The 14421-nt window shown below is 44.7% G+C and overlaps 1 protein-coding gene across 1 annotated transcript in view; it reads left to right on the top strand.

Moving 5' to 3' along the window:
* The window catches only part of LOC115568681 (fibroblast growth factor receptor-like 1), a 64529-nt gene extending 51351 nt beyond the window's left edge, over window positions 1-13178 (top strand). Inside the window, exon 4 of the mRNA XM_030396186.1 lies at window positions 13078-13178. Coding sequence (XP_030252046.1) covers window positions 13078-13178 — 101 coding nt within the window. The remainder of the gene's footprint in view (window positions 1-13077) is intronic.
* Window positions 13179-14421: the final 1243 nt, after the last annotated feature.

Genomic DNA, 14421 nt, shown 5'->3' on the forward strand with positions numbered 1-14421 from the left:
AAAGACGCAGCCTGGTGGTGTGTTACAGCTGCATATTGTTAATTAACCTCATGCAAAACTCACCGGAGGCTTTGACGAGTGTACGTCCAAAATTGTGCGACCCTGACATCACCTGCAGGAACATTATACTGGTACTTAAACTTACTTACTATGTTGTTTTCTGCTTGAGTCAAACTGTAAAACACATAATTGATTATGAGTCTGTTTTATAAAGTACACATCAGGATAGGCTTCCAACTTATTTGCAATGTCACAACTCATGCTCATTGGCCTGCCTCCTAAAGGAACAGTCCACCCAACAATTGAGAAGTTCCGTCATCATCTTCTCGCCCTCGTAGCGATGACATTATTTGAAAAGACGTCATTCACACCCTCGTGTTCCCACTTCAGCCCAAAAAAGGTGTGTTTATAAGAGAGACCTGCTCCTTTAAAATCTAACAAATGTGCACTTTGAGTAATTAAAGATGAATAAAAAAACAGCCTTCCAGTGTCAAATTACACTTTCTCCATTCTGCACAGTGAAGCTCAAACATCCAACCTGCAGGAACAAAAATGAAAAACATTTCAGATCCTCTCTGTCCGTTTCATCGTGTTATTCTAGCTGCTTTTCTGTAACGAGGCAATTTGTCTCAGGCGCACTTGGAAAAAGGTGAAAACGTGCGTCATCGTGGCCTCGCTGCACACACGGAAAACGCGGCTTCAAAGCGAGCAATTTGTGGCGAGCACGTTGTCAGAGGTTCTGATGGATCAATGAAACAATCGGCCCCGTCAGTTTCGCTCTGCGTCTCTCACTCACACTTCAGAAACGGGCCCAATAGATTTGAGTTTCCTCGCGTGTTTGGACCTAAAAAAACATAAGCGAGCTGGACAGAAGGACTCAGACGTGCCGCTGAGACATTTCCGAGGCCAAAGCGAATATAAGGGCTGATTCACTTACACTGAAGGTTAACTGAGGAGTGGAAACCAACCGGCACCTTTAAAGGATGACGCCACGTTATTTTTCCCTCTCTTAATGTGTGTATGTGTGCGTGGACGGAGTGGAAACAGGTCGCCATACAGTCACCCTCCTCCCTCATACCTCACACACACACACACACACACCCACACACACACACACACACACACACACACACACACACACACACACACACAAACACAGGTGGCTGTAATTAGTGTGTTGAGCCCATTCATGGCACGAGATCAAACTGCGGTGAGCTCGGCTTCAGGAAATACAGAGCTCTGCTTAGAGTCTCACACACACACACTTCTACACACACACACACACACACTTCTACACACACACACACACACACAGATGCATGCACCTTCACATTTTATTCCTCTTGTTCTCTCTCTAACGTGATGCTGGCATTCAGACGGTTTTTGTTTAGTCTGCGAGTGAAGCAGCGCTCCGTTTGACTTCGGTGCAGAAAACTCACACACACTGAGTGTTTACCTCTGCAGGGCGAGAACACAGGCGGAGAAGGTGGAGCGCTGCAGGGGATTATGGGTTAGATAAGCCTGAAATGTTCAACATCTCCGGTCAGAACTTCAGAATACACAGCGCAGCTGTTTTGGGGGTTTTTTCCCGCTGCAGCCGTGAGCAGAACTTCCACGGATGGACCAGCGAGGCACGAGGTTAGAAAAGCAGAAATAATGCTGCTGGAGGAAAAAAGCTCAGAGCTCGGAGCGGTATGTGTGGCTCCCTGTATTCAGATATGATGAGAGAATTTAAAGACAGAAGAACGGTTTGTTTTGTGATGAAATTAGGTGGTTTCACAGTGAATATTGTTTAACGTGGCAGCGTTTGGGCGATCAAGGTCTTACCCCCATGAAAACACTCACCAGATGCTCAGTCATTTTTATACTTTATTTCCAGGTCTTTCCAGTTTCATAAGTCTTGTGTGTTTACTTATTAGTTCTAATGAGTTCTGAATGATTCAGTGTTGGTCAAACACCTGCAGGGATAGGTACTGTGGTCGGGGACACTTCAAGACCCCCCTGGAGGACGGCGGAGGAACATCAGGGGCCTCGTTTATAAAAACAAGTTCTTGGATCTGTCCTTAAACTTGATATTAACGTAATTTCCTACGGCGTGCTTATTACTTCATTGAAGCAAGCGAACACAATATTCAGTCCACTAAATAGGGGCTGAACAAACAAAGGCAAGCAGCTTTGGAGTGTGTTGCCGCTGCATGTTGTTCATAAAGTTCACCAGAGGTTTGGACACGTGTGTTTCCTCCGACACGACCAGCTGGAGAATCACTAAAGTCAAATCTGGTCTTTGCTTTAGATATAAGATCATTTCTCTGCCATAGAAAGGTTCAATAAATAACCACTTATACACGCATTCTTATTGAAATCATACTTGAGATTAAAGCTGATCGTAAGTCAGTTTTATAAACGGACCCCTGGACTACCTGCAGACCCGACCCGGCCCAGGATCAGCAGCAGAATACAGATGGATGTGCACTGACGGCCTGTAGATGTTCGTCTTTGTTTCCCACAAAATGCTTCAAAAAACCTACTTAACCAGCGTCAGTTAAATGTGTTGAGATGTTTGGCATCGAGTGGAGGAAAGCACTCGCGGAGTTGCTCTTGACGGCGATCCAAAGCATTTTTTAGCATTACATCCACGCTGCAGGGAATTGAAATACGACTTCAAACATTTAGCGCCTCTTATGCAATCCAGCTCCGGCTGTTAGGACCTGGAACAAACTCGGGTCCTGTCTCACCCGCATCACGCTTAAAGCAGTTTTCCCTCAATGCATCCTAATTCAATTGTGACTTAAACATTGCACATTTTGTTCCACTTGAGGAATAAAGGTGGACGCCTTTTTTTGGATGCAGTGACTTTTGGAAAAACTGAAACCGTTTGCACGTGTTAGAGGCGCCGAAGATCAGAACTGATGTGTTTCCTGCGTCGTAAAAACCTGGACGCAGATTTGTCGATTGTCCATTTATGATTTACGACAAGACATCAGCAGGGATGAGGCTGTCTTTCTTTAGTTTGTTACCTGAACCTGCAGGAAGAGGAACAAGACCCATGTAATAACACACGCGCACACACACACACACACACACACACACACACACACACACATCCTGAACCTCTCTTAGATCTGCCTTCACGCTGAAACTCTCGCCAACCACAAACCTTTCTTAATCAACCACATACCAAGATCGCTATATGAAATAGTTTCTGTGTAAATGTGTGTGTGTGTGTGTGTGTGTGATTGGCTCTCACACACACACACACACACACACAGGTTTGTATAAAATGGGTCAGAAAGCTGGAAGCGATTCCCGGCCGAACGTTGACGTGTGTTCATCATATTTCAGAGCGCCAGAGCCCCGAAACAGCACGACGTGTAATCACATTTGTAAATAGCCTCGTAAAAATGTGCTCGTAAAGAGTTTGTTGTTGTCTTGGCCCGGTCCGAGGGGTCCGAGGGGTCCGAGAGGTCCGAGGGGTCCGAGGGGGCGGAAGGAGGGAGGGGGAGGTTGAATATTTGAAGCAGAAAACCCGTCAGGTGTTGGAGGGTGTGTGATGATGATGATGATGATGATGAGGTCAGACGTTCCAGAAACATTTCAGCAGAAGATGTTTACCTTATGAGGGCTTGTAAATGTTGGAGACTGGTTCTGTGATTCAGTGATTTAATGAACGTTGGCGATGTCATCACCTCGAACACACTGCGCACTAAATACTCTGGACTCACACACACACACACACACACACACAAGCTGTTAATCTGTCATCTCAGCCCGTGTTGTCGGCCACATAGAGTAGCAGTGAGCTGTTAGTGTGTGATTGTCTGTTCTGCGGTTACAGTTAATAAATCTCTCTCCGCGCTGTCGCCTTCTCCTCTCCGAGTCGTGTCTTTTCATCTCTCTCCCGCCGCCTCTCGACCTCGTCTGAGCGTCGGTCGGTTCTCCGTCTCGTTCTCCGTCGCAGCTCCTTCCAGCGTCTCTCTCTCTCTCTCTCTCACGCTGTTAATGGACGACTGTGTAGCAGCACAAGTTATAATGATTTCCATGCGGCTACACAGCCTCGCCGCGGGAGAGAGAGTAAATCACAGTGACGTGTGTGTGTGTGTGTGTGTGTGTGTGTGTGTGTGTGTGTGTGTGTGTGTGTGTGTGGAGGAGCAGAACACGTGTGCAGACGTGGACGCTAACACACATCTCGCTGTTTTTCTCTTGAGAGGAGCGAGGAGACGACGACTGTTTTCTTCTGGACGAGTGTCAAAACAACGGATGTTGGATTTTGTGAAATGGCTTCTAAGAACACATCGTGTCCTGAGGTCGAGCGATCAGAGGAGTTCTAACAAAGACTGACGGGAAAAATACAAAAAAGTGAAAAGTGAAGTGGTTTAATTTTCTGAATTTCCCAGACTGGATTAGATCAACACAACATACTACAGTATCACAACACAGATATCAAGGTTTAACATTTTGTCACCCGTTCCTAACATGTTGAGGTGCTGCTGAGGAGATTTAAAAATACAGAGATATCCACTGTGTGTGTGTTGATATAGCCTAAAAATATAGCAGAGTTATTTTGAGGAGATATCACCCAGCCCAAGTCGAAAACACAAGAATTATTGATGATTCTAAAGTCCAAGAAGACCAAAAACATCAGATATTAGGAAAGTATAATCTTCTGAAATACATAATTTAGTGAGTAAACTGTCTAAATATGTTGATCTGGTCATATAAAACAGAGAGAAACAGCAAACAAACTCAGTCAGACGGTGTATCGACATTCCCAACTTTAGGTCCAATGTCATTAGTACGTTGAGTCTTTGTCACCATGAAACAGTTTATTCAGGATTTATTTGGGTGAATTAAGAAAAAGCCATTTATTGTCACGTTGACATCCTCCTGCAGAGTTTTGTGGTTCGTCTCGTCCTCGTGTTCATCGATTACGCGAGCTGCAGACGTGTTTCCACAGAATATCTGCAGTATACAGTGTCAATATGGAGCCACAGCGCGTAAATTGTGAATAATGTTGCAACTTGTGGCAAATAAACTCAAATAAATAAGCGACTGTGGCCGGAGAGGACGGTATGTGTGGAACGTCGGGTCGCAGAGATCTTGGACGTCTCTTTCTTCACCCACGAATTAAAAAAAACAAAAAACCCTGCAGTGTAGAAAACGCAGCAATAACAGGCTCATAACACAGGAAAGAACCACAGAACATGTGGTTTTATTGTTTCCAGAGTATCACTGAGCCGATGGAGTTATAATGACAGTGTGTGTTTAAGCGGAGGGTCAGCGCACTGACAGGCCGACCGACTGCTGGAGGACGAGCTGTGTTTGTTCTGCTGGTCGGGTTTTAGAGGAGGAGAAGAGAGTTCGTCTGTCTGACGCCCCAAAAATAACATTTATTATCGTACTCGATCCCTCCGTGCTAAAATAGCATCTTTCGATCTTACAGTAACCCTTCATTGACTCGAGCAGAAGTCACTTCGGTCCTCAGGCGTCTTGATTTAGAATTTTCTGCTCATCGTGTTGCAGTTTTTAAAATTTGAGTTGCTTTTATTTGTCTTTTTCAGTCACTGCGGCTCCAAACGAACTGACAAAAATATCAAGTGCAAAACCTCCTGCAGACTAAACTAAACAATCCTACTGAGGACAGAGAAGCAGAGTGTTTGTAAAAAACCTTAAATGCAAAAAGAAGGAAGGCAACAACTAAAATGGTCATTTCTGTTGCTCCAGAAATGGCAAGAAAGACAGAAAGAAACAAACAAACAAACCAAGGAAGGAAGGAAGGAACAAGGAAGGAAGGAAGAGGTTCTTCGTCCCCTCACCATTACTCATTCGCTCCCCGCTGTAGTTAACTTCTCATGTAAACTTGTCTCGTGTCGCTGGTAAAGTCAGATCGACTTTCACATCCCTCCAACATCGACCTCAGTCACACCGCTGCCACCTCTGTAACTGTGATACTTCCATGGCGTTGACTGAACTGCCGAATTGTCGAATGTCGGCAATACCTAAGGAGTTAATTTCATCATCGTCAGTAGCCGTTTTTGGACAGAGCACCAAGCCGCCAATTTTCCCGTCCTTTTGGCGGCTCAGTCCGCGTTTTTAGACAGAGGGCGGCAAATTGGGGGTCTGTTTTGGTCCACCGAATTGCTGCCTCGGAGGATACACTTATTTCCGCCTCGCCTGCTATCTAAAAACGAGGCGGAAATGTGCCGGCCTCTGTGTGAGGGGGGCGGAGGTGTCGATGACCTGCACTGTGCACAGGAAACAGCTGATCAAAGCAGTCAGTCCTTCATTTCATCCGCGGACATTCAGATGAACAACTGGACAGCCGCTGAGATCCAGGAGATGCTAGCGTCTCCTCGGTCTTTGTAGCTGTTTGGTTGTGTTAGCTTGTTGTTGTAGCGGCAAGCTAAGGACAGTCGCTACTTTCAACTTAAAAGCCCCCCGCTAAGAACCCAGTTCTAAACTCCAATGGGGTGCAATGTAAAGCTCTTATTTTGAAGAGCTGTTCACAGCCCAACTTCCAGCTTCACGTCACGTCACATGTTTACGCCTACCTCAGAGGCGGGCTTTTGGAAAAGGAGGAATATTACGCCTCCGTTTTAGAAAGACAGGCCGGCACATTGCCGTCCTTACCTTGGAGCAAATGTGCTGCCTTTTCTATCTAAAGAGGGCTAGTGAGATAAAGGAGAACAACTGGTTTTGCTCGAAGAGGCTCAGAGTTGTTCAGGAAACAGTAACGAAGTCGAGGTGTCGGTACTGGAATCCACTTTTTTTTATGCTCTCTTTGTTGCCTTTTAAATCACAGTATGACAACGACACAGAGCTCAGTAATCATTAATCAAAGCGATGGATGATGGCGTCGTCAGTCAGCCCGGCCGTGGCTTAGAATCAACGTCGGAAAAACTTCTGCACGGCAACTTTCTTAAAACGTGTTTCTGCAGTCGTAAAAATAGTTAAATCACAATCAGCGTGACGTTTGAAGGCTGTTTTATGGTGCTTCTAATAATTTTCATGCAGTCGACTTTGTCTAAACTTCAGCTGCGGTTTCACTGCGATCCCCTGAATTATCTAAGAGCAGCTATTGTTGCTGAAGCAGAAATAAACCCTCCTGGGAGCCAGGTTTCAGCGAACAATGCCTCCTCTTCCAATGTAATGCGAAACACGCTCACTTGCGGTAGCTCCCGTCTGAATTATGAAGTGAAACATCGAGTGCGGATGAAGTGTGAGGCGAGCCGGGCCCGTCTCGAGCCTGGAAGCGGTTCTTAAGGGGGGCCTGACGGTGGTTTCTCTGGGTTTGTCAGATACACAAACTCCCATCAGGCTGGTTTTGGCCGTGATGCTGCAACAAGCGACACAGAAACATCTCGCTCCCTCTCTCGGCACATGCACGCACAGAGGTTCTGTCCACATATCCAGTGTCTCTATATTAAAACCTGGAAGGACACGACCCTTTAGGAAAACACTGGCCCCCTGGACACACACACACACACACACACACACAGACACACACTTGAACACACACTCTGGCCTGTTGGGACTCATATTTCCGTGCGTGTCCAATGCTGCCTTTTTTCTACAGACCTAAAAGTAAATACAAGACAGGGTTACACAAATACACACACACACTCACACACACATTCATGGGTACCCCTCGCCAGTGAATGTGTGAAATGTAGCACACTGTTGAACTGTTTCCCCCCTCCGAAGATTAAAGGAGGGAGGAATGAAAAGACACGAAGAAGAAAAGAGGCGGAACATGAAGAAGAAGTGAGAGGACGAAGGGAGAGTCGAGGGTGGAAATAAAGAGAAACAAAGATTTAAAAAGCTGAAACAAACAAATAAAATACATTATAAACGTAGCGTGGCTGTAATGTGTTTTATAGCCCGTGTGGTGCGAGGAAAGACGTGTCTGCAGCAAACTGGAGCTGCAAGTGATTAACTGCAGTTAATGTCAAAATATCAGAGTTTCACTTTGTGATGTCAACTTACACTGAAGGTCGAGCGTCCGACAACATGATTTTGTTGTAGCTACATAGCTAACCTTTGAATCCGTTACAAGTGGCCAATCAACAGACGAGGTTAACAATTGTTTCTATATTCTTTTTTACTCCATCAACGGTGATGTCGCGGTTTCTCTCTCGTGACAAATGTAGTTATTGTAAGTCGCTCTGGACAAAAAGCGTCTGACAGGCTTTTCTTTCTGAAAGCTTACAGAGTGAAAGAAGCTGATGTAAAGCCGTGGATCTTTGTTTTTTTAAAGCATCACAACCCCTGCGATTCACAAGACAAGTAAAATTAGGAAAGTCTTAGAAGAGCTGCACGATTAAATTATATTGTTCCCGTTTTAGTTAGCCGTGCACAAAAAACAGGAAGTTAGCCGAAGTCTGTAGTGAGCAACACAACCATTTAACAATCTAATAATTGTCCTGTACTTTAACCTTTTATTCAGCTTTCTCCCCCCAAAGATTCTCCCAATCAAGTCAACCTTCATTCAGATATTTCACACTGACATTCTGACAACAACGCATGTTTTAAAATGAGCTCAGCAGCAACAACAGCTGTTTTCAGGGTTAATGTTTCAAGAACTTCAGTAGAAAAATGCCTGTTTGAGCGTTTTGTTAAGGTCATGATTGAATCTCGTAGTTTGTTGGTTTAGTTTGAGGTTTAAACTCTTCTTTCTTTACAGTGAATCGTCGGTGTTGCTTTAACTCTAAACTTATATACGCCTGCTTCTCCAACTGTACCCGTGGCCGTGTGAGTGTGTGTGCGTGTGGATTAGCTGTTGTAATCTCCAGCCAAAGTATCTGGCCCAACATTAGAAGGTGGAACGGGATCAGAAGAAAACACTTTGTTTATTGAAAACAGCTGAAGCGGGGAGGGAATATGTTTTCTACTCCGTGTGTGTTCAACTTGAAACAAACAGCGAAACATTAAAGTCGACTCCCGACGCCGCGCTCGTATAACAGAAGTGAAGAAAGGTGTAAAACAGACTCGGCTGGCAGAAACTGTTCCTGAAGCCTCGATGTGGAACACGCCGACAGGAGTGGGATGTGCAGGTTTCACACAGTTCCAGTTTGACTCGCTGAAGGTCTGGAAGGTTTTAGAAGGTGCCACGTGTTTTATAACGTATAAATGTGAGGGAGTGGAGTTTCAGTCGAGGTGTTGGGCGACAAAGTTACGCACAAGGGGCTGTAGTTCTCTGTTCTGAATATCTTTGGATGGAAGCTTCCTGAGTGAAGTGATAATGGAGGCGTCAGCTGGTTTACAGTCGGACATTAACTCTGTTCACGTCAGTCATCTGGACTCCACTGTCAAGTACTCAGTGACAGACACGTTTATATTTGATATTATTCATCAAAAACTCCTGAAAACTGGATGAACTTCACCCTTAAATGTCGATATTTACCCACCTTCATGTGTGTTCATGTTGCTATAAAAGCAGCCCGTTGGTCATCTTCCAGTCAGCTCGTTACAGTCAAAACAAACACAACTTAAAGGGATATTCCAGTGTAAGTTTAATCCATGGTCTAAATCACCGTGAAACTGTGTTAGACTCCCTCTCGAGAGATCAAGTTAGCAGACCGCTAATTTACGGAGTTTTATCAACCTCAGAAACGACCGCACGACAACAACACACTGCAGTAAATGGATCCAAATATAAACCGCCACCAAAAAGCCACAAATAATGCTCAGAACAGCACCAAACTTCAGCAACAGTACAAATAGGGTCTCAGCACATAGTCCGGGGCATCTAACCTCCGCTAGCTTAGCTGGATTTCTACTGAAAAGCTGACTAAATTTACCACTCTTCTGCAGCAGCTTCCTGTTGACGGGAAGTCCCGACGAGTCGATTACCGAGTGCAGTAGAGTTCCGCGGCTCATGGATGAAAATGTCTGATTATGACTCCATGGAAAAGCAATCAAAGTTCATATGTGTCTTACCTGCCAGTTTATAACAGTTATTATCGAGAGCGGACAGGGAAAAGAACGGAATTGAGCATTTCTAACCGCACTCGGTAATCATCTAACTTGATCTCTGGAGAGGGATTAAACTTACACCGGATTATCCCTTTAAGTTTTCTTTCTACCCCTTTCAGAGCAGATTCATTAACATCCAGCATGTTTTGATTCATAAATTTGATTCATGCAACCAGGCAAAGTGAGAAGAACAACCGCGTCTGACAGAAACTGACAGATCAGACGTAACTTCGAGATATCTTTACTCGTATAAAATGAAGTACATATAATACAGAAGACTCTTTATGTTACCTGAATCTCAGATCTATCATCTCCTGTTGCCTGTTGCTGGTTTGTCTCTGCATGCGGCTGCTACACACATATATGTTTTGAATTTGGGGGGAATACTTTGAAACGTTGGTATGTATGGCTGCACTGTACGGACGGTGGAAGCGGTCCAGCCCCCCCTCTGCGAGCGGGTCTGTAGGAGGTCTGCCAAGCGAAGGTTTACAGGCTCGCACCGGGCCCGGGGGGGGGAGTGGGGGGGGGAGGGTTTGCTAGCTGTTAAGAGTGCTAAACCATGTTCCCCCCCCCCCCTCCCTCCTCAGATCAGACAGCCACGCCGCCTGGCTTCAAACGCGCTGCCCTTTCTCAGAACACGCCGTGCATGTGGCAGGAGGGAGGCGGGGGAGCGAGGGTGCAACGGGAATACCGGCACCTCAAGTTACCACTTAGTTAAAAAACGTCAGAAGACACGCAGCCACACATGCACGGACACACCCATGTAGGAATTCATATCACACACGCACACACGAGCGCGCACACATGCAAAGCGTCTGCCAAGCGCGCTATTAATACCGGCCCCGAGGATGCAGGTCATGCCTCGTATTTGCATTTCGAATGCGTCGTTCATTCCATCGTCCAAATAGTGATGCTTTTAAGACATTTGGCGCTGCATTAATCACTCCGAGCTTTCAGGTTGGTCCTCTCTAAAAAAAAAAAAAAAATCTGCGCTCTGATGTGTGTACGTACCAACACGGGCGATAAACATATCCATTTACAACTACGCACGCACTCTTTCGTGAGTTTCCTGCAGGTGGTCCGCGGCGGTTTGGTTCCCTGTTTCTTTTCCATAACTACCATCAGGTTTTGGTTGAAGTTTCAGGTTCAAGCGAAGTTAATCGTGCCCCCACCTCCCTCCTCCACCTCCTCCTCCTCCACCTCGTGTATTTTGACAGAGCTGACATTGCTGCGTATCAGCCGACTCTCCTGTTAAAGGGCCCCTCGGATACATTGGTTCCATCTTGAAGCGGTTCCCAGCGTGACGGTTCAGACAGATGTTTGTGTCTTTTTTTTTGGGTAATCAATGTATGAAGACATGCTGAGAGAGGGAATCTGATACACAGGAGAGTGAAAGCAATCTGATACTGAGGACCAGATAACGGCACATACAGTAAAGATGTTGCAGAAAGAATTTGCTCTTTTGCTCGACGTCGTTTATCCAGGAATGTCATTTTCTTTCTCAGTGGCATGAGCAGGAATGAATATTTCAGGGTTAAAGATGGAGGCATGTTGCAGAAAGCTGCACCCAGCAATTATTTTCAATGTCGTATAATCTGTCAATCATCGTCTTGATTATTTTGAGTTGTGGGGTTCATAAAATATTTTTAAAAAATGGTGAAAAACGTTCATAACTTAGAAGCTGATGTCTGAAAATGTTGTGTTTTATTCACAAAATATTAAGTTTAATTTAGCTGAGGATTAAAATAATCACAGAGAAGCTGAAATCAGAGAATTTATTTTATTTTTACTAAAAAATAACTTAAACTAAAATGACCGATGAATCAGCTGATTGTTGCATCTTTAACGTGATGGAACTTGTAGGATTTATGTTACAGTTTTCTTCGCCATTTAGTTGAAATACAAATCAGGACATGCATACGTATATTATTCGTCATTATGGAGCGTCAGAATAAAGAAGTAGATGGAAATTTTTGAAAGTTGCTGCACTCGGCTTTAGTCCTCTGAGTCCAGCTTCACCATTGGTCAGATTTTACCTGCCACTTCAGTTAATCGATCCTCCAGCGTCTCTGTCATCAGACTCTGACCGCTGATACGCCCATTTTTTTCTTTTATCTAAAAAAGCTCTTGGATTTTGGATAAAGAGTTTGAAACTACGACAGGTTACAGGAAGCAAAGTCAACTTAACAACAGGTGACACATTTTGAAACTTCTCATCCTGCTGTAGAATGATGTCACGAAACATAATCCTGGTTGTTTATGTCACAAACACATCTGATTCAATGCAGTGAAGTGAAATCATCATTTTGAATATATGCACTGTATCTAAATATGTAATAAAAAGTCCTTGAATTTGACTTTGGAAAAGACGAAGCTGTCTGATCTCCTCTCGGTCCAAATGCTTCATAGTTTTGAAGCTTCCTCCGTCGTCGTGGTGATTGACACCCCAAGGAAAGATGTTTTGAAATGGCTGCAGCAAAAAAAAAGAGTCAGAAATGGAGACGTATAAGTGCAATAAAACCCAGCGAGGGAGCGTTTCTGATCAGCTCCGGTTCAACCCATCGTGTCCACAACAGCTCATAACTCGCTCGCTCATCACTTGACTTGTGAGGTTTTAAAGGCGTCTAGACACACGATTACAACACCAGAATACTCCAGGTGAATAATGACCACGAGTCTCGACAGCTTCAGATATTCACAGGTAATTCTCACTGAAGCTTCAAAGCCCAAACATGGTATTCGGTGCAGCTCGTGCTCCGAGGTCTTAATATTTGTAAAACGCTCACGACAGCGATGCTTCATCCGCATCCAATCTGTGAGAGCAGACCGATGTATCACTGAAACTTTTGGATTTACGCTCAGCAGGCGATCGTACATCACGACCCCGCTGCTGAAAACGTCTGCAGCTGCTGATAGAAAACACCAAAAACAACTCTCCTAATTTCCAGACGGTCGAGACGCTTTGTGACGTTTGTTTTCAGTTTGCAGCTTATTTTATTGCAACTGCAGCAACAAGACGACTCGTTATTTATCTGTCTGACTGTGTGAGTTTGCTGCACCAGGTCTCCTTCAGTTCACTAACGATGTTTTCTCGTCTTTCTACAGATGACTCCAGCTCGAGAGGCGGCGCGGGAGCGTCCAACGGCGACTCTGAACACGCCCCGGAGCTGGCTGGGAAACTGGGTGAGCGCTCGCACCTTATCTGAACTCATCACTGCAGGCATTTAAACATTTTAAACGAGAAGGAGGACCTCAGAGGTGACGCCTACGATAGCCGAGAGCGTGTAACAAGTCCGGTAGCGGGACGTGCGATAAACACCTCGGCGGCGGCGGGAGGGGGAGACAGCGAGGGTGTCGGCCCACACACAGACACACATCAGGGTGGCTGTTTGCTCAGATAATTGGCTCTGACAGAGTGGAGAGCAGTCTATTTGTGTAAGGTGTGATTCGGTGGGACACATTCCTTCCCCCTCTCTCCCTCCTCCGTCTCTCCGGTCCCCCCGTCATGTAACTCAACCCGTCTTTCTTTGCTTGTATTTATCCTTTTATCCGACTCTTTCTTTCTCCTTCTCTCTGTCATAAACGTCCACGAACGTTCAACGCTTTAATGTCAGCAAACATTTACTCTTTCTCCGCTCGCCCTCTTTGTTTTTTCACGCACATTCTTTCTCCTTTCGCGTTCCAACCGGCTGCAGCCACTCGTTTATTTGAGCGAGATCGGCCCGCCGTCAGTCTCTGTTCATATAATCCATCAAGACACAGCAAATCAAATAGATATCGTGAACTGTTTCTCTGCTGTTTACCTCGTGATCAATTTCACGAAAGATTAAAGTGATTTCCTCCGTCTGTGATCGTGATTTTGGTTAAAAAAAACATAAAACTGACTTTGCCTGACTCTGATAATGTTCCAGAGTTGTAAAATGTATTTATTTATGTCTGATACAAAGTGTTGGGCAGTGTTTTAGTGTTTTGATGAGCCTTTAAAGTTGGAATTACCAGATCTTTACAGTATATTTTTGAGCTGTGTACAAAAAAATCAACATTTTCTATAACGTAATGGTGCCTGCTGCTATAACAAGTTCAGCTCACATTTCTGTTAGCGCTGGGCTACATTAGCTACCTAGCAATGGCCTAGAGAATTTTATTTTGAAAGAAATGAATGTGTTATAATCATTAAAACTGTGATTTTAATTTTTTCTCAGGCCAAATTAATAATTTTAGATTCTATAATTGTTCCTGGAAGTAAATAATCAGTTTAATTTCTTCACCAAGAAGCAGATGCAACTTTAATTCAGCAAATGAACTGATTTAAAAAAACTATTTCTGTGTTGATTATTAGCCTTTAAGAGGTGTTTTTTCACCAGGCTAACAGTTTCCCCTTGCTTCAATTCATTAAGCTAAGCTAGGCTAACTGCCTGCTGAGCTTTGACTGAATGCACAGACGTCCAG

This window comes from Sparus aurata, chromosome 18 (genome assembly GCF_900880675.1).
Source record: "Sparus aurata chromosome 18, fSpaAur1.1, whole genome shotgun sequence".
Classification (NCBI taxonomy): Eukaryota; Metazoa; Chordata; class Actinopteri; order Spariformes; family Sparidae; genus Sparus; species Sparus aurata.